Genomic DNA, 14,425 nt, shown 5'->3' with positions numbered 1-14,425 from the left:
ACCTATCAAGCACTTCTGGCCACATGCCAGTGAATGATGTCATGGCACTGATGGCAGGTTCTTTCTCTTTAACAGCTGATGAGAACAGAGTGTGATATCAACATTTGACTTGTGGCCAGAGTTTCAAAAATGCTTAAAGCCTTAAAGTCTGTCAATGGGTATTATGTCAAGCTTTCTTAAAGGCTAATTTGGGTCATGTAATGGATCAAATAAACGTTTTTAATGCCGACATCAGAGCTTCTAAAATGATTAATGATACAAATGCAAGGCCTGAGCCTCAATAGTGTGCCCTGAGCAATATAACCTTGGTGACACGTAGAGAGTGCTAGGGAGGAGTGGTAATGTGTCTTAATGGTATCCTGTTCCTTCTCTGTTCTCCTTTGCACTGTGTCACTCTCTATGTCATGTAGGCTGTGTTTACTGGAGATGGAAATGCTTTAGTTGGTGTTGTAGCTGAGATTCTTCTCGTTCCGATGATATATGGGATGTATTTTTGATACAAGCAAGTCAGTGTTTTATTGTGTACTTTCAGTATATGGTCCGGACCCACCGGTGGGCCCATCAAGTTCAGCATTCACTGCATTCACTGCATTCACTCACTGTGAGGAATATAAAATAAGACACTGATACTGTTTTCCTCATTGAACATTTAGAGAACAATTAATATTCAGGGCTCCTCTCCCTCAGGGGCCTCTTCCTGGTCTGTTGACTGTTGGTCAGACTCATAGTCTGGATCGCTGTTGTCTTCCATTTCTGAGACATCGTCCTTTATGTCTGGTTCAATCTCGTCTTCATCTGGTTCAAAACATTTGTCCAGAGCCTCTCTGACAGAAAATCGCCTAATCGGTCGCCTACTCATGAGTCAATGAGTCAAATGTGAGCAAGGCACAAATATAACTGCATGAGAGACAGTAATGGAGGGGCATTTACTGCGAAAAAGTGAGAGGTTCCCGTAACTTAAAGTAAATTGTTTTGTCTGGAAGGTGTGGGGGGACATAAGCACAATAAGTGTGTGTGTGTGTGTGTGTGTGTGTGTGTGTGTGTGTGTGTGTGTGTGTGTGTGTGTGTGTGTGTGTGTGTGTGTGTGTGTGTGTGTGTGTGTGTGTGTGTGTGTGTGTGTGTGTGTGTGTGTGTGTGTGTGTGTGTGTGTGTGTGTGTGTGTGTGTGTGTGTGTGTGTGTGTGCACACATGGAAAATATCTCTACGCATGCGTAGAGATTATTTCCATCTGCAGGATGAACATAATACACTCATACCCATTAATTTTCTATGGCGGTCAATTCTGACCGAAAACAACATGGGTGTTTCACTGTTAAATAAATCACAAAAAAATCAATGCAAGTGGTGTTGATCAATTGTATATGTTCAGAGGCCTAGTGTGGAGGATAACATAAGGTCTTGAGGCAATTGGATGAAAAACACAATATTTATGATAAAAAAACAAAGTCACTCGGCCACTTTTGACCCGAAACGCAAGAGAAGGGTTAATCCACATTTGTAGGCCTACTTTCTCTAAGCCTAGTAGTGTTTACCACATGCAATAATAAGTAAGACATTGGGCTTTGAGGGGGTGTCATGGTTGCCCAGCAATCCAATAAACACATACCATAAGGGTATCCATAGATACAGTTAAAAACACGTGTCACTGATTCAAGAACATGGCTACTATCTTGATTTGTAAAATGTACATTTCATTGAGTGTTGAAAATGTTTACAACTTTTATCCAAAGGGGTTGCCAGGTCAATAAATGAGTGTGCCAACCAGCGTGCCAACCCTCACAACATTTGCACTAGTGACACCATCTTGTCAAATGTTAAATCACCTCAGGCCTTTAACTCTAAAACCCGTTGTCACATCCATAAATAGTTTATTCTAAAACGTCTCTTGGTTAACGTACAACACAGGGGTCTTCAATGTTTGTACGGCCAAGGTCATCCCGAAAGAGAAACAGACGATACACTGCAAAAACAGCCCTTCCAAAAACAAGCAAAAATATTCTTGAATCAAGTCAGATTTTCCTGTATCAAGCAAAAAAATCTGCCAATGGGGTCGCTTTGGATAAAAGCGTCTAACAAGTGACATGTAATGTAATTAAAATCTAGCTACTGAAAGACCGTAATGGGCCTTGATACTAGACAAAAACGAAAAATGTAAGCACATTTTGCTTATTACAAGCAAAGATTCCTGAATTATTTAAGAAAGAATAACTTAAAACTAGAGAATGCAATTCCTGAAGAAATTGCTAGTGGGAATGCTTTTGCTGAAAAGCTAAACTGCTATGCTGAAATGTAATGTTTAAGAAGAAAGTGAATAATTTAGATTGAAATGATACATGAACACTGGGGGCTTGAATGTATGATGAGAGAAGCAAAGAAAGTAAAAAGGCTTGGAAAAGCAGCAGAATATTTGAACTGCAAACTTTTGAACTAACTTGATGGTGAATGATCTGTCGCCATGCCAACGGCATTTGATGACATCCCATAATACGCTTAGATGCATTGATGGCTGCATTGTTACCAAACCTGTGAAGTTTTGGGCCAGTTGGAGCATTTTCACTAAAGTTATGAGAAAACCGTGTTTCATGGCGAGCATTGTGTTCTCAAAACTGTCCCGTAGATGTCTTCACGGCTGGACTGTTAGCACACATGTGAAGTTTGAGCACTTTTTGAACATTTTCATAGGAGTTATAGCGACATCGTCTTGTATGGCGAGGGATTCGTTTCCATGGAAACGGCATATGATGAAACCCCATAATTGACGTAGAGCTGTTGAGGGCTGGACCGTTAACCATTATCTGAAGTGTGGTGCTGTTTTGACCCTTTTCATAGGCGTTACGACAACATTGTGTTTTATGGCGAGGGATGCATTTCCATGGAAACGGCATATGGTGAGAGGTCAGATTTGACGTAGAGCTGTTGAGGCATGGAGAGGTGAAATACAGGTGAAGATTGTGGGACGACCGGACCGTGTCCATTGGAGCTACAGCGACATCGTGTTTTATGGCGAGGGATGCGTTTCCATGGAAACGGCTTATGGTGAGAGGTCAGATTTGACGTAGAGCTGTTGAGGCATGGACTGGTGATATACAAGCGAAGTTTGGGGGACGATCGGACCGTGTCCATTGGAGTTACAGCGACATCGTGTTTTATGGCGAGGGACGCGTTTCCATGGAAACGGCATATGATGACACCCCATAATTGACGTAGAGCTGTTGAGGGCAGGACCATTAACCATTATCTGAAGTCTGCTGCTCTGAGCATGTCAGTTGGAGTTATGATATCATCGTTTTCCATGACACAGGTGTTTATATTTGAGCTAATGACGTGTCCAGAGATCATAGGTTTCCATGGTGATCAAATAAATGTGGCAAAGGCTCAAATTTGTTGAACAACACATTTGTAACAGGTTTGTTAATTGACCAAAACATATGAACAGTTGGAAGATTGAAAATGGGATTATTATTAGGATTATTTGTAGGTCATTGAAAAGTAGAATAATTTAGAAAGATGTGAACATTGAAGTTTCTATTTTAGAAAAGCTGACACTGTAGTGCATCGCTGGTTTTAAAAGTGATTTATAAGAGTAATCTTTAAAGATGTGCAATACTTAAAACGTTTATAAAGATCCTCTGAGTGTGTGTCATTAGTTAGCTGATAAAATGTTAGGAATAAATACCTTGACATATTGACTACAAGAGCTTGAATCAAACAAGCAACCTTGTATTTGAAAGACTAACTGACATAGCAACAGTCACACGTGGTATATAAGTGGTGTGGCTGAGTACTTTAAATTAAAGGGTTCATGAATAGAGGGGACTTGAATGTGAAATAAGAACAAGAAAATAAAAGTCTAAATGCATGAAAAAGCAGCAGAATATTTCAACTGAAAACTTTAGAACTAAAAGTATACGTCACCAATAATGTCTAAAATATGTGGAACATGTTGAAGTCAGTATGAAGTCTCCATTAGACGGAAAAGAATAGGCTGAGACAGTCTGTTAAACTCCAGTGACCACGTCATTAGTCTGCTGCTCTAATTATGTCAATTGGAGTTATGACATCATCGTGTTCCATGACACAGGTGTTTATATTTGAGCTAACGACGTGTCCAGAGATCAAAGGTTTCCATGGTGATCATTGAGAGGAGAGCATTTCATTGTTCTGAATGAGAGATAAACCTGTTATATGTGAACGTTTTGTTGAAGAACCGTAACAGATATCGGTGACATTTCAAAGCGTGAAGCATGTCAAGGAACTTGAGCATCTGAAGTGTACTTTTTGTGTACTTTCGGGTTAATAATGTGGCCTTTTTGGCAGATTAACAAAAGGTGTGTGGCTGCTGTGGTGGGGAAAGGTGAGGCTGAATTTACAATGGAGTTTAATGGAGACATGTTGAAAGTTTTTGTCACTTCATGCCCTCAAGAGGCATTTTGTTTAATTATTTAGCTTAATTTTTTTTATCTTTCAAGCTACGAGATGTTTTCCTACGTTTGCCATGAGAAATTATGTCTCAGGAATGTAGGGTTTGGAAATTATGGCAGGTTTAAAAGAAAATATGAAGTCAAAATTAAATCTGTCCTCCACTCTAGCTGTGTCATCACGCACTCTAAAATCTGAAGAAGGCCTCTTTACCAAGGGCTGATTTAAAGGTTGTGTTACACGAATAATGTCAGAAAGATGTGTAACATTTTAAAGTTGGAATGAGGTTTCTGAGTGAAAGTATGAAGGAGCAGTTAGCAGTTGAAGAAGTAGCAGTTAGCAGTTGAAGTTGCATGAAGATTGCTGAAGTCTGAAGATTCCTCCATTGACTTCCATGTTAAAAATGTGATGAATTATGGGATGTATCTCTGGAATTATGAAAGTTATGAATGATAAAAGTAATATCGATTCCCGGCCGAGCTGAACGTTTTGATGTTTGAACGGAGTTTCTGCGATCTTCAATGCGGGAGGAGAAGTGGCGCTAAATAACCCGGCGGAATAATAAATAATTTTGTGCGTAGCATAGCAGATAGTTGGAATGCTGTGTTAGCATTCCCACTAAATGAGTGTTTTGGTTGAGTTGACAAAGAATGTATTTCTTAAATTAAGATTTATAGTTAGCAAAAAAAGCTTACAATAAGAATCATTGGCTTTAATTGACACAATATATTAGTGACTTTGTCTTAATCTTAAAATGTAAATCTTAAATTAAGTTTACAAATTAGCAAACAAAGCTTACAATAAGAATTCAATTCTTGAATTTTAATTACATTACATGTTACTTGTTACTTGTTAGACGCTTTTATCCAAAGCAACTTACATACTCAATACTGTGGGCGATCCCCACAGGATGAAGTGTCTTGCCCAGGGACACAACGACGTGCTGACTGCAGTGGGGTTTGAACTGCCACTGCGCCACACGCCTCTATATTGCATTTGTCTTAAATTGAGACAGCAGAAACATTCTTATATTTAGACTTTTTTTTTATTCAAACATGAACACATTTAACAACATTGCGTAGTCATTTTAAAATGTTTTCAATTTTGATCAATGAGTGCCGTGCAATACTTACACACCAAACTAGTATGTTTGGTGTGTGTGTGTGTGTGTGTGTGTGTGTGTGTGTGTGTGTGTGTGTGTGTGTGTGTGTGTGTGTGTGTGTGTGTGTGTGTGTGTGTGTGTACCACAACACAGTTGTCTCAATGGCAATGTGAACAGCTCTCGACAATGAATAAATATATATGAAATGTAATATTGGTGTCATTTCATCAGATTCTTAAATTGAGAAGTTTTATGATGGTTTATTTCTTAAAATAAGAAAAAATAAATCTGTTCCATGATGGGAATTTATGCAAACTGCTGTAACTGGTTAATTCTAGCTCAATATAAGATAGCATTTTTTAATAAGAAAAAGTAAGATGTATTTTCTCAAAGTAAGAATACTTTTGTTAAGCAAAACATTCTTAACAAGATAATTTCCCAGAAACAAGTTTTGTTTACTTTCTTAAAATTCCTTTTTTGCAGTGTACATACATGTATAAAATAATGTATAGGACAGCCTTAAGTGCAATGTTTAAACATATGGGATATTGTGATGGTACCTATAATACTTAGCTATTCAAATAATAAAATAAAGCAGTAAATAAATAAATAGGTGCCACACCTGATTGCACAAGGATTCATGTTCAATAGTGTAGTTATTTTTTTACGATGGGTCGATTTATCTTTGGCAATATAATGCATTAATCAGGTTAATGTTATGCATATTTGATTTATAATATTTCTTATAACAACTTTTAAAAATATTATCAGACAAACACTGCCTGCCATCACTCCAGTAACTCATGGGGATCATTGACCCTCGCTTGTAGACCTTTCATCTAATAGATATAAATTGAATGAACAATTTGGAAATCTAAATAAATGTAGTCATAATTCAAATCCAATTTTCATCAACCTTGAACATCTCAGAAATAGTATTTGTTGATATTAATTTGTATTAAGATTGTTTAGTACTATTGTTGTAAAATAGAAAATATCCAGTAGAGGGTGCTATTCCTGTTTTGTTTTTTTAACTAAATATGTGGGAATCATCATATTATTTGAAATGGCATCATATTCATAAAGAAACCTTCACATTAGTTTTCTTCATATCAATTTGTATTTAACCTTGAATTCCGATTGGTCAAATTATATAAAAATCTGATAAAGATGTACACAATCCACAGCTTTTATTTAACTTTGAAGACTGATTCTTCATCACGTCAAAATGACATGTAAATGGTGATTTTGCGTATAACCATGCTCTTGTCCAAACTGTTGTTGAATGAATCCCAGACAAACTGAGTCACGCAGCACGACTATCAAGTAACTTTCCCATAAAAAAAGGGTCCGGATGCTCAACAACTTTCACTGTCATGTTTGCATGTGCGTGCTACACACTATGGCAATATAGGCTATTCTCCAAATCTGCTATTTCAAGCCACACTTCTCACAAGTTTGGAAAGTTGAAAACAATGTATATTTTATTGAATTGGCTGTACACTTTTAAGTGAAATATCAAGCTTTAAAATGTTTCAATCACAATCAATATTATGAACCTGTCAAGTGTGTACGTTTTTGTTCCATTCCTTCACTGAGCATGTCGGAGCAACAAACACCTTTTTCTTTTTCCTCAACCTCCTCAGTCTTTGGTTCAGCCCAGGCCAAATGCTTCAGGACTTGCAGACAGATAAGCCCTGGACATTTTATGAAACTCTGGGGGGTTTCTAAGACTTACCCATGTCTGTGAGACCTCTGTCTATGGAGCAGCGTGGTTGGCTGGAGTGGTGGTTATACTCATGGGAATGCATTCCAGAAGTTTTGCTCAATGTGAAACCGAGCCTTTGCTGCCCCTTTGTCTCTGTTTAGGGGAAACAAGCAAACTTTGTGGTGCAAAACATAGAAAGCAGAGCATTTTTATAACGTTCATAACCAATATAACGTGATCAACTAGTATTCATGATAGTCATTTCTATTGGTTTTTATTGTGTAAAAAAATATGTTCTCAAACAAATGTGTTTTTGTTGTGACATGCCTTGATTGAATCAGCAATATTTCAATTGTAATTGACAGAGAGTGTCACACTGTTTTATTGGCTTTTTCACCGATGCTCTATCTTTACATATACACATGTATATTGTCTAACTTGCACATTTAAAACATGTTCAGCTTATATCATAATTTATTAATGCACAAAAAGGTTCATCAGAAGATGCTGTGTTGTGCTATGTGCTCTTGTCAACAGAAGGGGGTGCTGTCAACTCAATACAACTGTCTGTTTGGCGTGAACTCTCTAAAACACAAGTGATATATTGTATTTATTGAAAGGTCCCTGAGGAAAAACACCAGTCGGGAAGAAGGGAAAATAAAAGAAAAAATGCTTGTAAAACTGCCAAAAGCACTTGGTTCCCACAGGGAATATGTTGTTAAAACATAAAAAAAAAAAATATATATATATATAATGCAACATATATTGCCCATTCCTTTGTTTACATGTCCTGAGACACATCCACTCCTTTAATTACTTTAGGTTATACATAAGCTAGAGAGTATGTCAAGTAGCCACTATTTATTTAATTGATTTTAAAATATTTTTGAAAATCTCCCCATATGCCCAAACCAGGACAAACAAACCTGTTTGGCTGTTTTAGCCCTTCTTTTGATTAAATACCAGGTTGGTGAGTTTTGAGTGATGTAATCAGATCTTCAGCCCCATTGTTGTGTAATTGGTGGTGTATTTCTTCTAGTTTCACTGAGAGGTACTGTTAAGAAAACCTGTTTGTGTGAACTATCAGGGAAAGACCCAATCTCGCCTTTATTTTTCACATAAGGCTATGCAAATGGTAACAATGGAACTGTTGATGGATATTATTGAGATACTTCATACTAGATTATAATTTGTATTGTTGGAGAAAATTAAATGATCTTGATAGTTCTACCACAACTTTATTTGATGAATATATGGCTATCTTTATACTTGGTTTTAGATACCTCAACAGTGTGTCAGTGGCATGCTGCTCGGGTCAAATTGTTATATTAGACAACATGTTAACCTGGAAGGGTCAGTTGTTGAATTTCATTAAGTTTCACCCCGGACCAACCTTGTCCCATTAACACATGGAAGGCAAATAGCAGATAAGGGCATGCATTTGAATACTTTTGGTCCTCCTAACAAGAACATTCCATTCATTTGAAGCCAGGCATGGGTATGCACATACAATAAAAACGTTCTTGTATATATTTATAATGCCACATGATTTATACGAGTTATTTAGAAGCCCATATTGATCCAAACATCAATGTCCATGTATCAGCAGATTACCCCAGCTCATGCATAAAACACATCTTGCATCATGTAGATTCAATGAAGTGCTTTAAAAAAAAGAGTTTGCCTTATAATTTACCGAAAAAGCCTTTAATTGTGTTATTCTTCTTTGAATGATACCATTCATGATGCAAGTGGATGAGAATGCCAGAAACATCATTTTAAAATCAAGGACTCAATGTGATTTCGTGTGAAGATCACTGTGTGTGTTTGTGCTGCACAAGTGGTTTTGCTGACATAATGTCTCTTATGAATAATTGATAATATGGTAGGGTAATACTCCTGTGGGGAGGGGGCTAACATGCATTATTTTAGTTGTAGTATTTGTCAAAGCAAGAACAGAGGATAAATTGTCATTTTAATACTTGAATTTAGTGCCAGTCCGCTCATAATCACCCTCAGTGCGCATATGCATGTACACAACAGATAAATATGCACGAAAGTGGGTGTGTGCGGGAGAGGAGGGGTTAAAGATGGGGAGGGTATAGATTGCAGCGGAGCAAGAGAGGGGTTGGCTGGATTGTGATAGCGACAGATGTCTAGAAAACGTTGAGGGGGCACTCCTCAGTTACAACACAGTCCCAAGCTGCACCTCGGAGAGCAGGGGAGGAATCTGCAGCTGTCACTCCTAAGGTTTACCTCCATTATCACATCCACACGGACGGAGCCTGGAAAAGAAGACCAAGTGATCACTCTCTAGAAATACAGGTTGGTTTCATCCGAGCATTGATTCATTTTTAATTTTCAATTGCATCATGTATGGGGTTGGTAGGCTATGTTCTGTGGGTAAAAAGAAATCAAATAGGTGCAGAGAAAAATAAAGAAAGATGGGCTGCAGCTTACCCATTGTTGCCTCTCTTTGCTTTTCTCCTTTTATGCAAATGTCTACATTTGAAGGCTGCGGACGATTTTTTTCGTGCGCAGCGGTCGAATGTGATTTAGTGCGTCTTCTTCTAGGCCAGGATTTTTTTTTTTTAAACTGCTGGGATAGAGGAAAGCGCAAAACAAAGTTATGAAGTTGCGATGCCTGTTAGTTATTATCGCTTCATTGTGGTAAAATTGGTTTTCTTTTGCACGTCCGTGTGAGTACCACATTTGCTCGTGAACAAAATGGGCAGAGCAGCTGAGAGAAGCAGCGGTGGGCGGGTTCAAATGGGGGATGGAGACCCCAATACAGCTTTTATCTCTCAAGTGTCCGTAGCCAGTGCAGTGTTTAGTGTATTCCCCTAGCGTTGTATGGTTTTATATTATATTGTATAGGACAGATTAGAAGTGTTTGCTGCCAATCTAATCAAATGACTTTTGTCAGAGAGTATCTGCTGGTGAGGAATCCCCATCCTTTGTTACCGGCCAGCACATGCTGCCGTACTAGCTGTCTTCTTTATCTTTCCAAAATGAACGCCGATATATTGCTGTGTGTGTACTGTAGATTTGATTTTCGTACTAACCAGGTAATTGGCTTAATTTAACTTGATTTGATGTCGAAATCTCACGTTTTTTTCTCAAACTGTACATTGTGGCTTTGTCTGATTGGGAGGCCTACGATGATTTCTGGAGAATAAATTGGCATAATACAAATCGACCACATGAAAAATAAATAATGATAAGTTAATGGTATATATCCTAATGCCAAATAAGTCAGACGTTGCTGTAAAAGCACAAAATAACGTATTTTGATCACCACTGGCCTGTTCATTTTACTGTAAATGGGTGTAATGGAGCCTATCCCGTAGTGTATGGCGCATCCTGTCTTGATTGCTCCATTGCAGCACTATGGACAGTTCCCAGATTTTACGCACATTCTCTCCTACAGTCATCTTTAACATATAATATGAAAAGCAACATGTGTGAGATAACATGTCCAACTTGGAATAGGATTTGGCAAATAGAGATTACAATTATCAGATTTTTTACATTTTAAATAAATGTGTGGGCTAGTCTCTATTATTGAGAATCATGAGATGTTTAACAGCCTTCTCATATTTAAACCTGTTCATTTGTTCAGGGTCAGCTGATACACAGACAGTAAGATAAAGTTGAACTTCCAGTTCTCTTTTCTGTCACTGGAAGGAAGTTGCATTATGTTGCAATCACAAACTCTTCCTACAGCCACAACAGGGTTTCACATTAACACAAAGGACTACATGTTTGCTTTATTCCCATAACATCTACTTTTTTAGATGTTTTACTTTTCAGCTTATCATCTTGAGAGAGAACAAGTTGTACATTTACATCATAGATGCCTAACTCAGAGTTGTGGGCTGATTTGGCACTGGGCCTTACCCACCATTCCTGAAAGGGTAGAGAGTCTGTGGAGTTGTCTGATCTCAGTAAGGTTCCCATGCATTTACACAGTTTTCTAGCCAAACAGTTTGGCAGAGAACGGTTTTCTAATTGAACTTCTAGTTAACCTCTAGACAATAGACTTCTTTCCATTCCCCTTTCTGACAGAACAGTGTATAGCTTTTTCATTTGGACTCACACTGCATTTTAGAATGTTTGACACAAAAACAATCCAACTAATGTTTGCATTTGGTGTATACATTTTAACAACCTAACTAACTTATTATCCTCTTTGTGCCTTGGTGTTATATTAGATGTTCAATGTTTAGCATATGACCATGGCAACTGGAAGATCCAGGTTTCAAACCAAGCCAGCTTGGGCATTTTTAAACCTTGTTTTATCTCTCATATTAAAATACACCTTCATCTGCTTGTTCCTAGGAGACACCATGGGAGGCAAACTAAGCAAGAAGAGGAAGGGATATGATGTGAGCGATCCCAATAAGGCAAAGGATGAGATTGCAGCAACAGTTACTGCAGCAGTCGAGGCTGTAGCCCCAGCAATAGCTGATGTGACAGCTGAGGCAACCATTGTGGTGAAGGAAGCTGTGGTGTCAGCTGTGGCCGCAGTGACTGAAGCTTTAGAAGCTCCAGAAGAGCCCAAATCAGCTCCTCCAGAGGACCCAGCTACAGTAAAGGAACCCGTTCTAGTAGTAGAGGAACCAGCTGCGGCAGTCGAAGAACCAGCTGCAGTAGTACAAGAACCTGCTGTAGTAGTAGAGGAACCAGCGGTAGTAGTAGAGGAACCAGCTGTAGTAGAACCGGCTGCAGTTGTTGAAGAACCAGCAGCAGTAGAACCAGCTGCAGTAGTAGTAGAACCAGCTGCAGTAGTAGAAGAACCAGCTGCAGTTGTTGAAGAACCAGCTGCAGTAGTAGAGGAACCAGCTGCAGTAGTAGTAGAACCAGCTGCAGTAGTAGTAGAACCAGCTGCAGTAGTAGAGGAACCAGCTGCAGTAGTAGTAGAACCAGCTGCAGTAGTAGAAGAACCAGCTGCAGTTGTTGAAGAACCAGCTGCAGTAGTAGAGGAACCAGCTGCAGTAGTAGAACAACCAGCTGCAGTAGTAGAACAACCAGCTGCAGTAGTAGAACAACAACCAGCAGCAGTAGAACCAGCTGCAGTTGTTGAAGAACCAGCTGCAGTAGTAGAGGAACCAGCTGCAGTAGTAGAACAACCAGCTGCAGTAGTAGAACAACCAGCTGCAGTAGTTGAAGAACCAGCTGCAGTAGTAGAAGTACCACCTGCAGTAGTTGAAGAACCAGTTGCAGTAGTAGAGGAACCAGCTGCAGTTGTTGAAAAACCAGCAGCAGCAGAACCAGCTGCAGCAGCAGAGGAGTCAGCCCCAGTAGTAGAGGAGCAAGCTCCAGTGGAGCTCCCAGCTCCAGCACCTGTAGAAGAACCTGCTGCAGCTGTAGTATCTGTGCCAGAGCAAGAGGTTGTTCCTGTCATCACAGAGGAAGCGCCCATCCCAGAGACTGTTACTGAGCCAGAAGCTGCTGTGAAGGAAGCAGTGGTACCTGCAGCTGTCCCTGAGCCTGAGCCAGTGGCCGAGGCTGCTGCAGTGCTAGAGCAAGCCCCAGAACCTGAGCCGGAGACCAAACCAGAGCCAGCACCAGAGCTGGAACAATTACCAGAGCAGGTGGTCGAAGCTGTGAAATCTGCAGCAGAGGAAAAAGTTGAAGAAGTTGAGCCAGAACCAATGGTTGCCACATCTGAGACTACTGAACTTGGGACTGTAGAAGCAGAAGCACCTACAGTCTTGGAGACTGCACCAGAAGAGGAATATGTTGTAGCTGAGCCCGCAGCAGCAGAACCTGTCCCTGAGATTGTCATCTCAGAGTCCGTCTCTGCCAACCAACTTACTACTGAGTCCGAAGAGGTAGCTGAAGCCTCGGTGGAAGAGTTGCCTTGCCCAGAGCCTGAGGTAGAAAGCAAGATGGAAAATGGAGATATAGAGAGCCCTTCTGTTACAGATGTTGTGGCAGAAGTAGATGCCCTTCCAACTGTGAATGGAGAGTGCACAAATTATGCGGCGACACCGACAGAGGAATGTGTTAATGGTAATGAAAAGCCAGAGGAGACACAGATCAAGGAGCAGAGTGACTTTGAACTGAAAAAGGAGGTGAAGCTGAGTGGGGATGTCCAGGAAGTTCTCGACGCAGTGTCCGGCATGGCAGAGGGTCTCTGCACTGAGGTCACCCAGGCAGTCTGAAAAAGAGGCCATCTTTTAAATCAATGTGAATTCAGTTTAATCCTCCCGAGAAAGCCATTAAGGTATCAAAAACACAGCTAGGCTTTCTGGATTGCTGTAACCACCGCAATTTCAATAGTGGTAACTCAGGCAAAAAGGATGTTTTCTTTTGAGTAACCAAAATGAATGCAACAACTTGAGAACAGAAAGAGACAGAGATAGAGAGAGAGCGGAAGAGAAATTGGAGGGTAGACAGGAGACTTGAGTTTGGAATAGAGATGAGTGAAGACAGTGTGAAACTGGACAGCAGAGCAAAAATACTGGACAGTAAATATGATACTAATGAATGGAATGAATAAATTGTGTTTGTGTGTGAGCTCGATTAATATTGCAAAGTGGTTTATTGGAACAGCATTCGTTATTAGCATATTATCTGATCTGATTTAGAATGTCATATATCCTTTCTATTACTATATGCAGAGACATGACATAACTGTTTTGGCCTTTTATAATAATGGTACCTGTGAGGACTGTTCACTTTAAATTGATTGTTCAGAATAGAGAATAAAAAGAGATTGTTATAGCCTACACTGATCTTCTTTTCTTTTCATGCTTCCCCTCCTCATCAAGTGTGTTATATTTGTCTAAGGCACTGGGTTACAAGTAGGATTTATTGCATTTTATTCTAAGCTACAGATAACACATTCTTACTGATAAACCAGTAGACCCTCACACATTTCCAACCATAAAAAAAAAAAATGAATTGCATAATTTGTGTTTGTGTCGTAACATTATGTACAGAAAATCTACACTGTTAATTACAAACCACTTGTTGACATCTACTGCCACCAAGCTGATATTAGCTCTATTGGTTCAGAGTTTGACTGGTTATTCATATCTAGGAAGAGCAATGTCCTCTGGGTCACTGGCCACATTACAAATATGTTGGTTGGTGGAACATGGCTGCCACTTGTATGCAGCCTGCATGTCAAGATTGGGCAAACAAAAGGATTTGACGGCGTCCAGAGAAATCAGTCTATTTTCTGA

At 39.5% G+C, this 14,425-nt stretch overlaps 1 protein-coding gene across 1 annotated transcript; it reads left to right on the top strand.

Annotated features, from left to right (window-relative positions):
- Positions 1 to 9,330: 9,330 nt before the first annotated feature.
- On the top strand, positions 9,331 to 13,966 carry si:dkey-56m19.5 (calphotin). The gene is made up of 2 exons (XM_034216714.1): positions 9,331 to 9,554; positions 11,571 to 13,966. Exon 2 carries the CDS (start codon positions 11,579 to 11,581, stop codon positions 13,397 to 13,399), a length of 1,821 nt encoding a protein of 606 aa, XP_034072605.1. The 5' UTR covers positions 9,331 to 9,554; positions 11,571 to 11,578; the 3' UTR covers positions 13,400 to 13,966.
- The last annotated feature ends 459 nt before the right edge of the window (positions 13,967 to 14,425 follow it).

Source organism: Gymnodraco acuticeps, unplaced genomic scaffold (assembly GCF_902827175.1).
Source record: "Gymnodraco acuticeps unplaced genomic scaffold, fGymAcu1.1, whole genome shotgun sequence".
In the NCBI taxonomy this organism is placed as follows: domain Eukaryota; kingdom Metazoa; phylum Chordata; class Actinopteri; order Perciformes; family Bathydraconidae; genus Gymnodraco; species Gymnodraco acuticeps.
This window is presented reverse-complemented; position numbering and strand designations above follow the sequence as displayed.

Excerpts from the sequence above, each read along its gene's own strand:
- si:dkey-56m19.5 (XM_034216714.1), top strand. The coding sequence starts at position 11,579 with ATGGGAGGCAAACTAAGCAAGAAGAGGAAGGGATATGATGTGAGCGAT.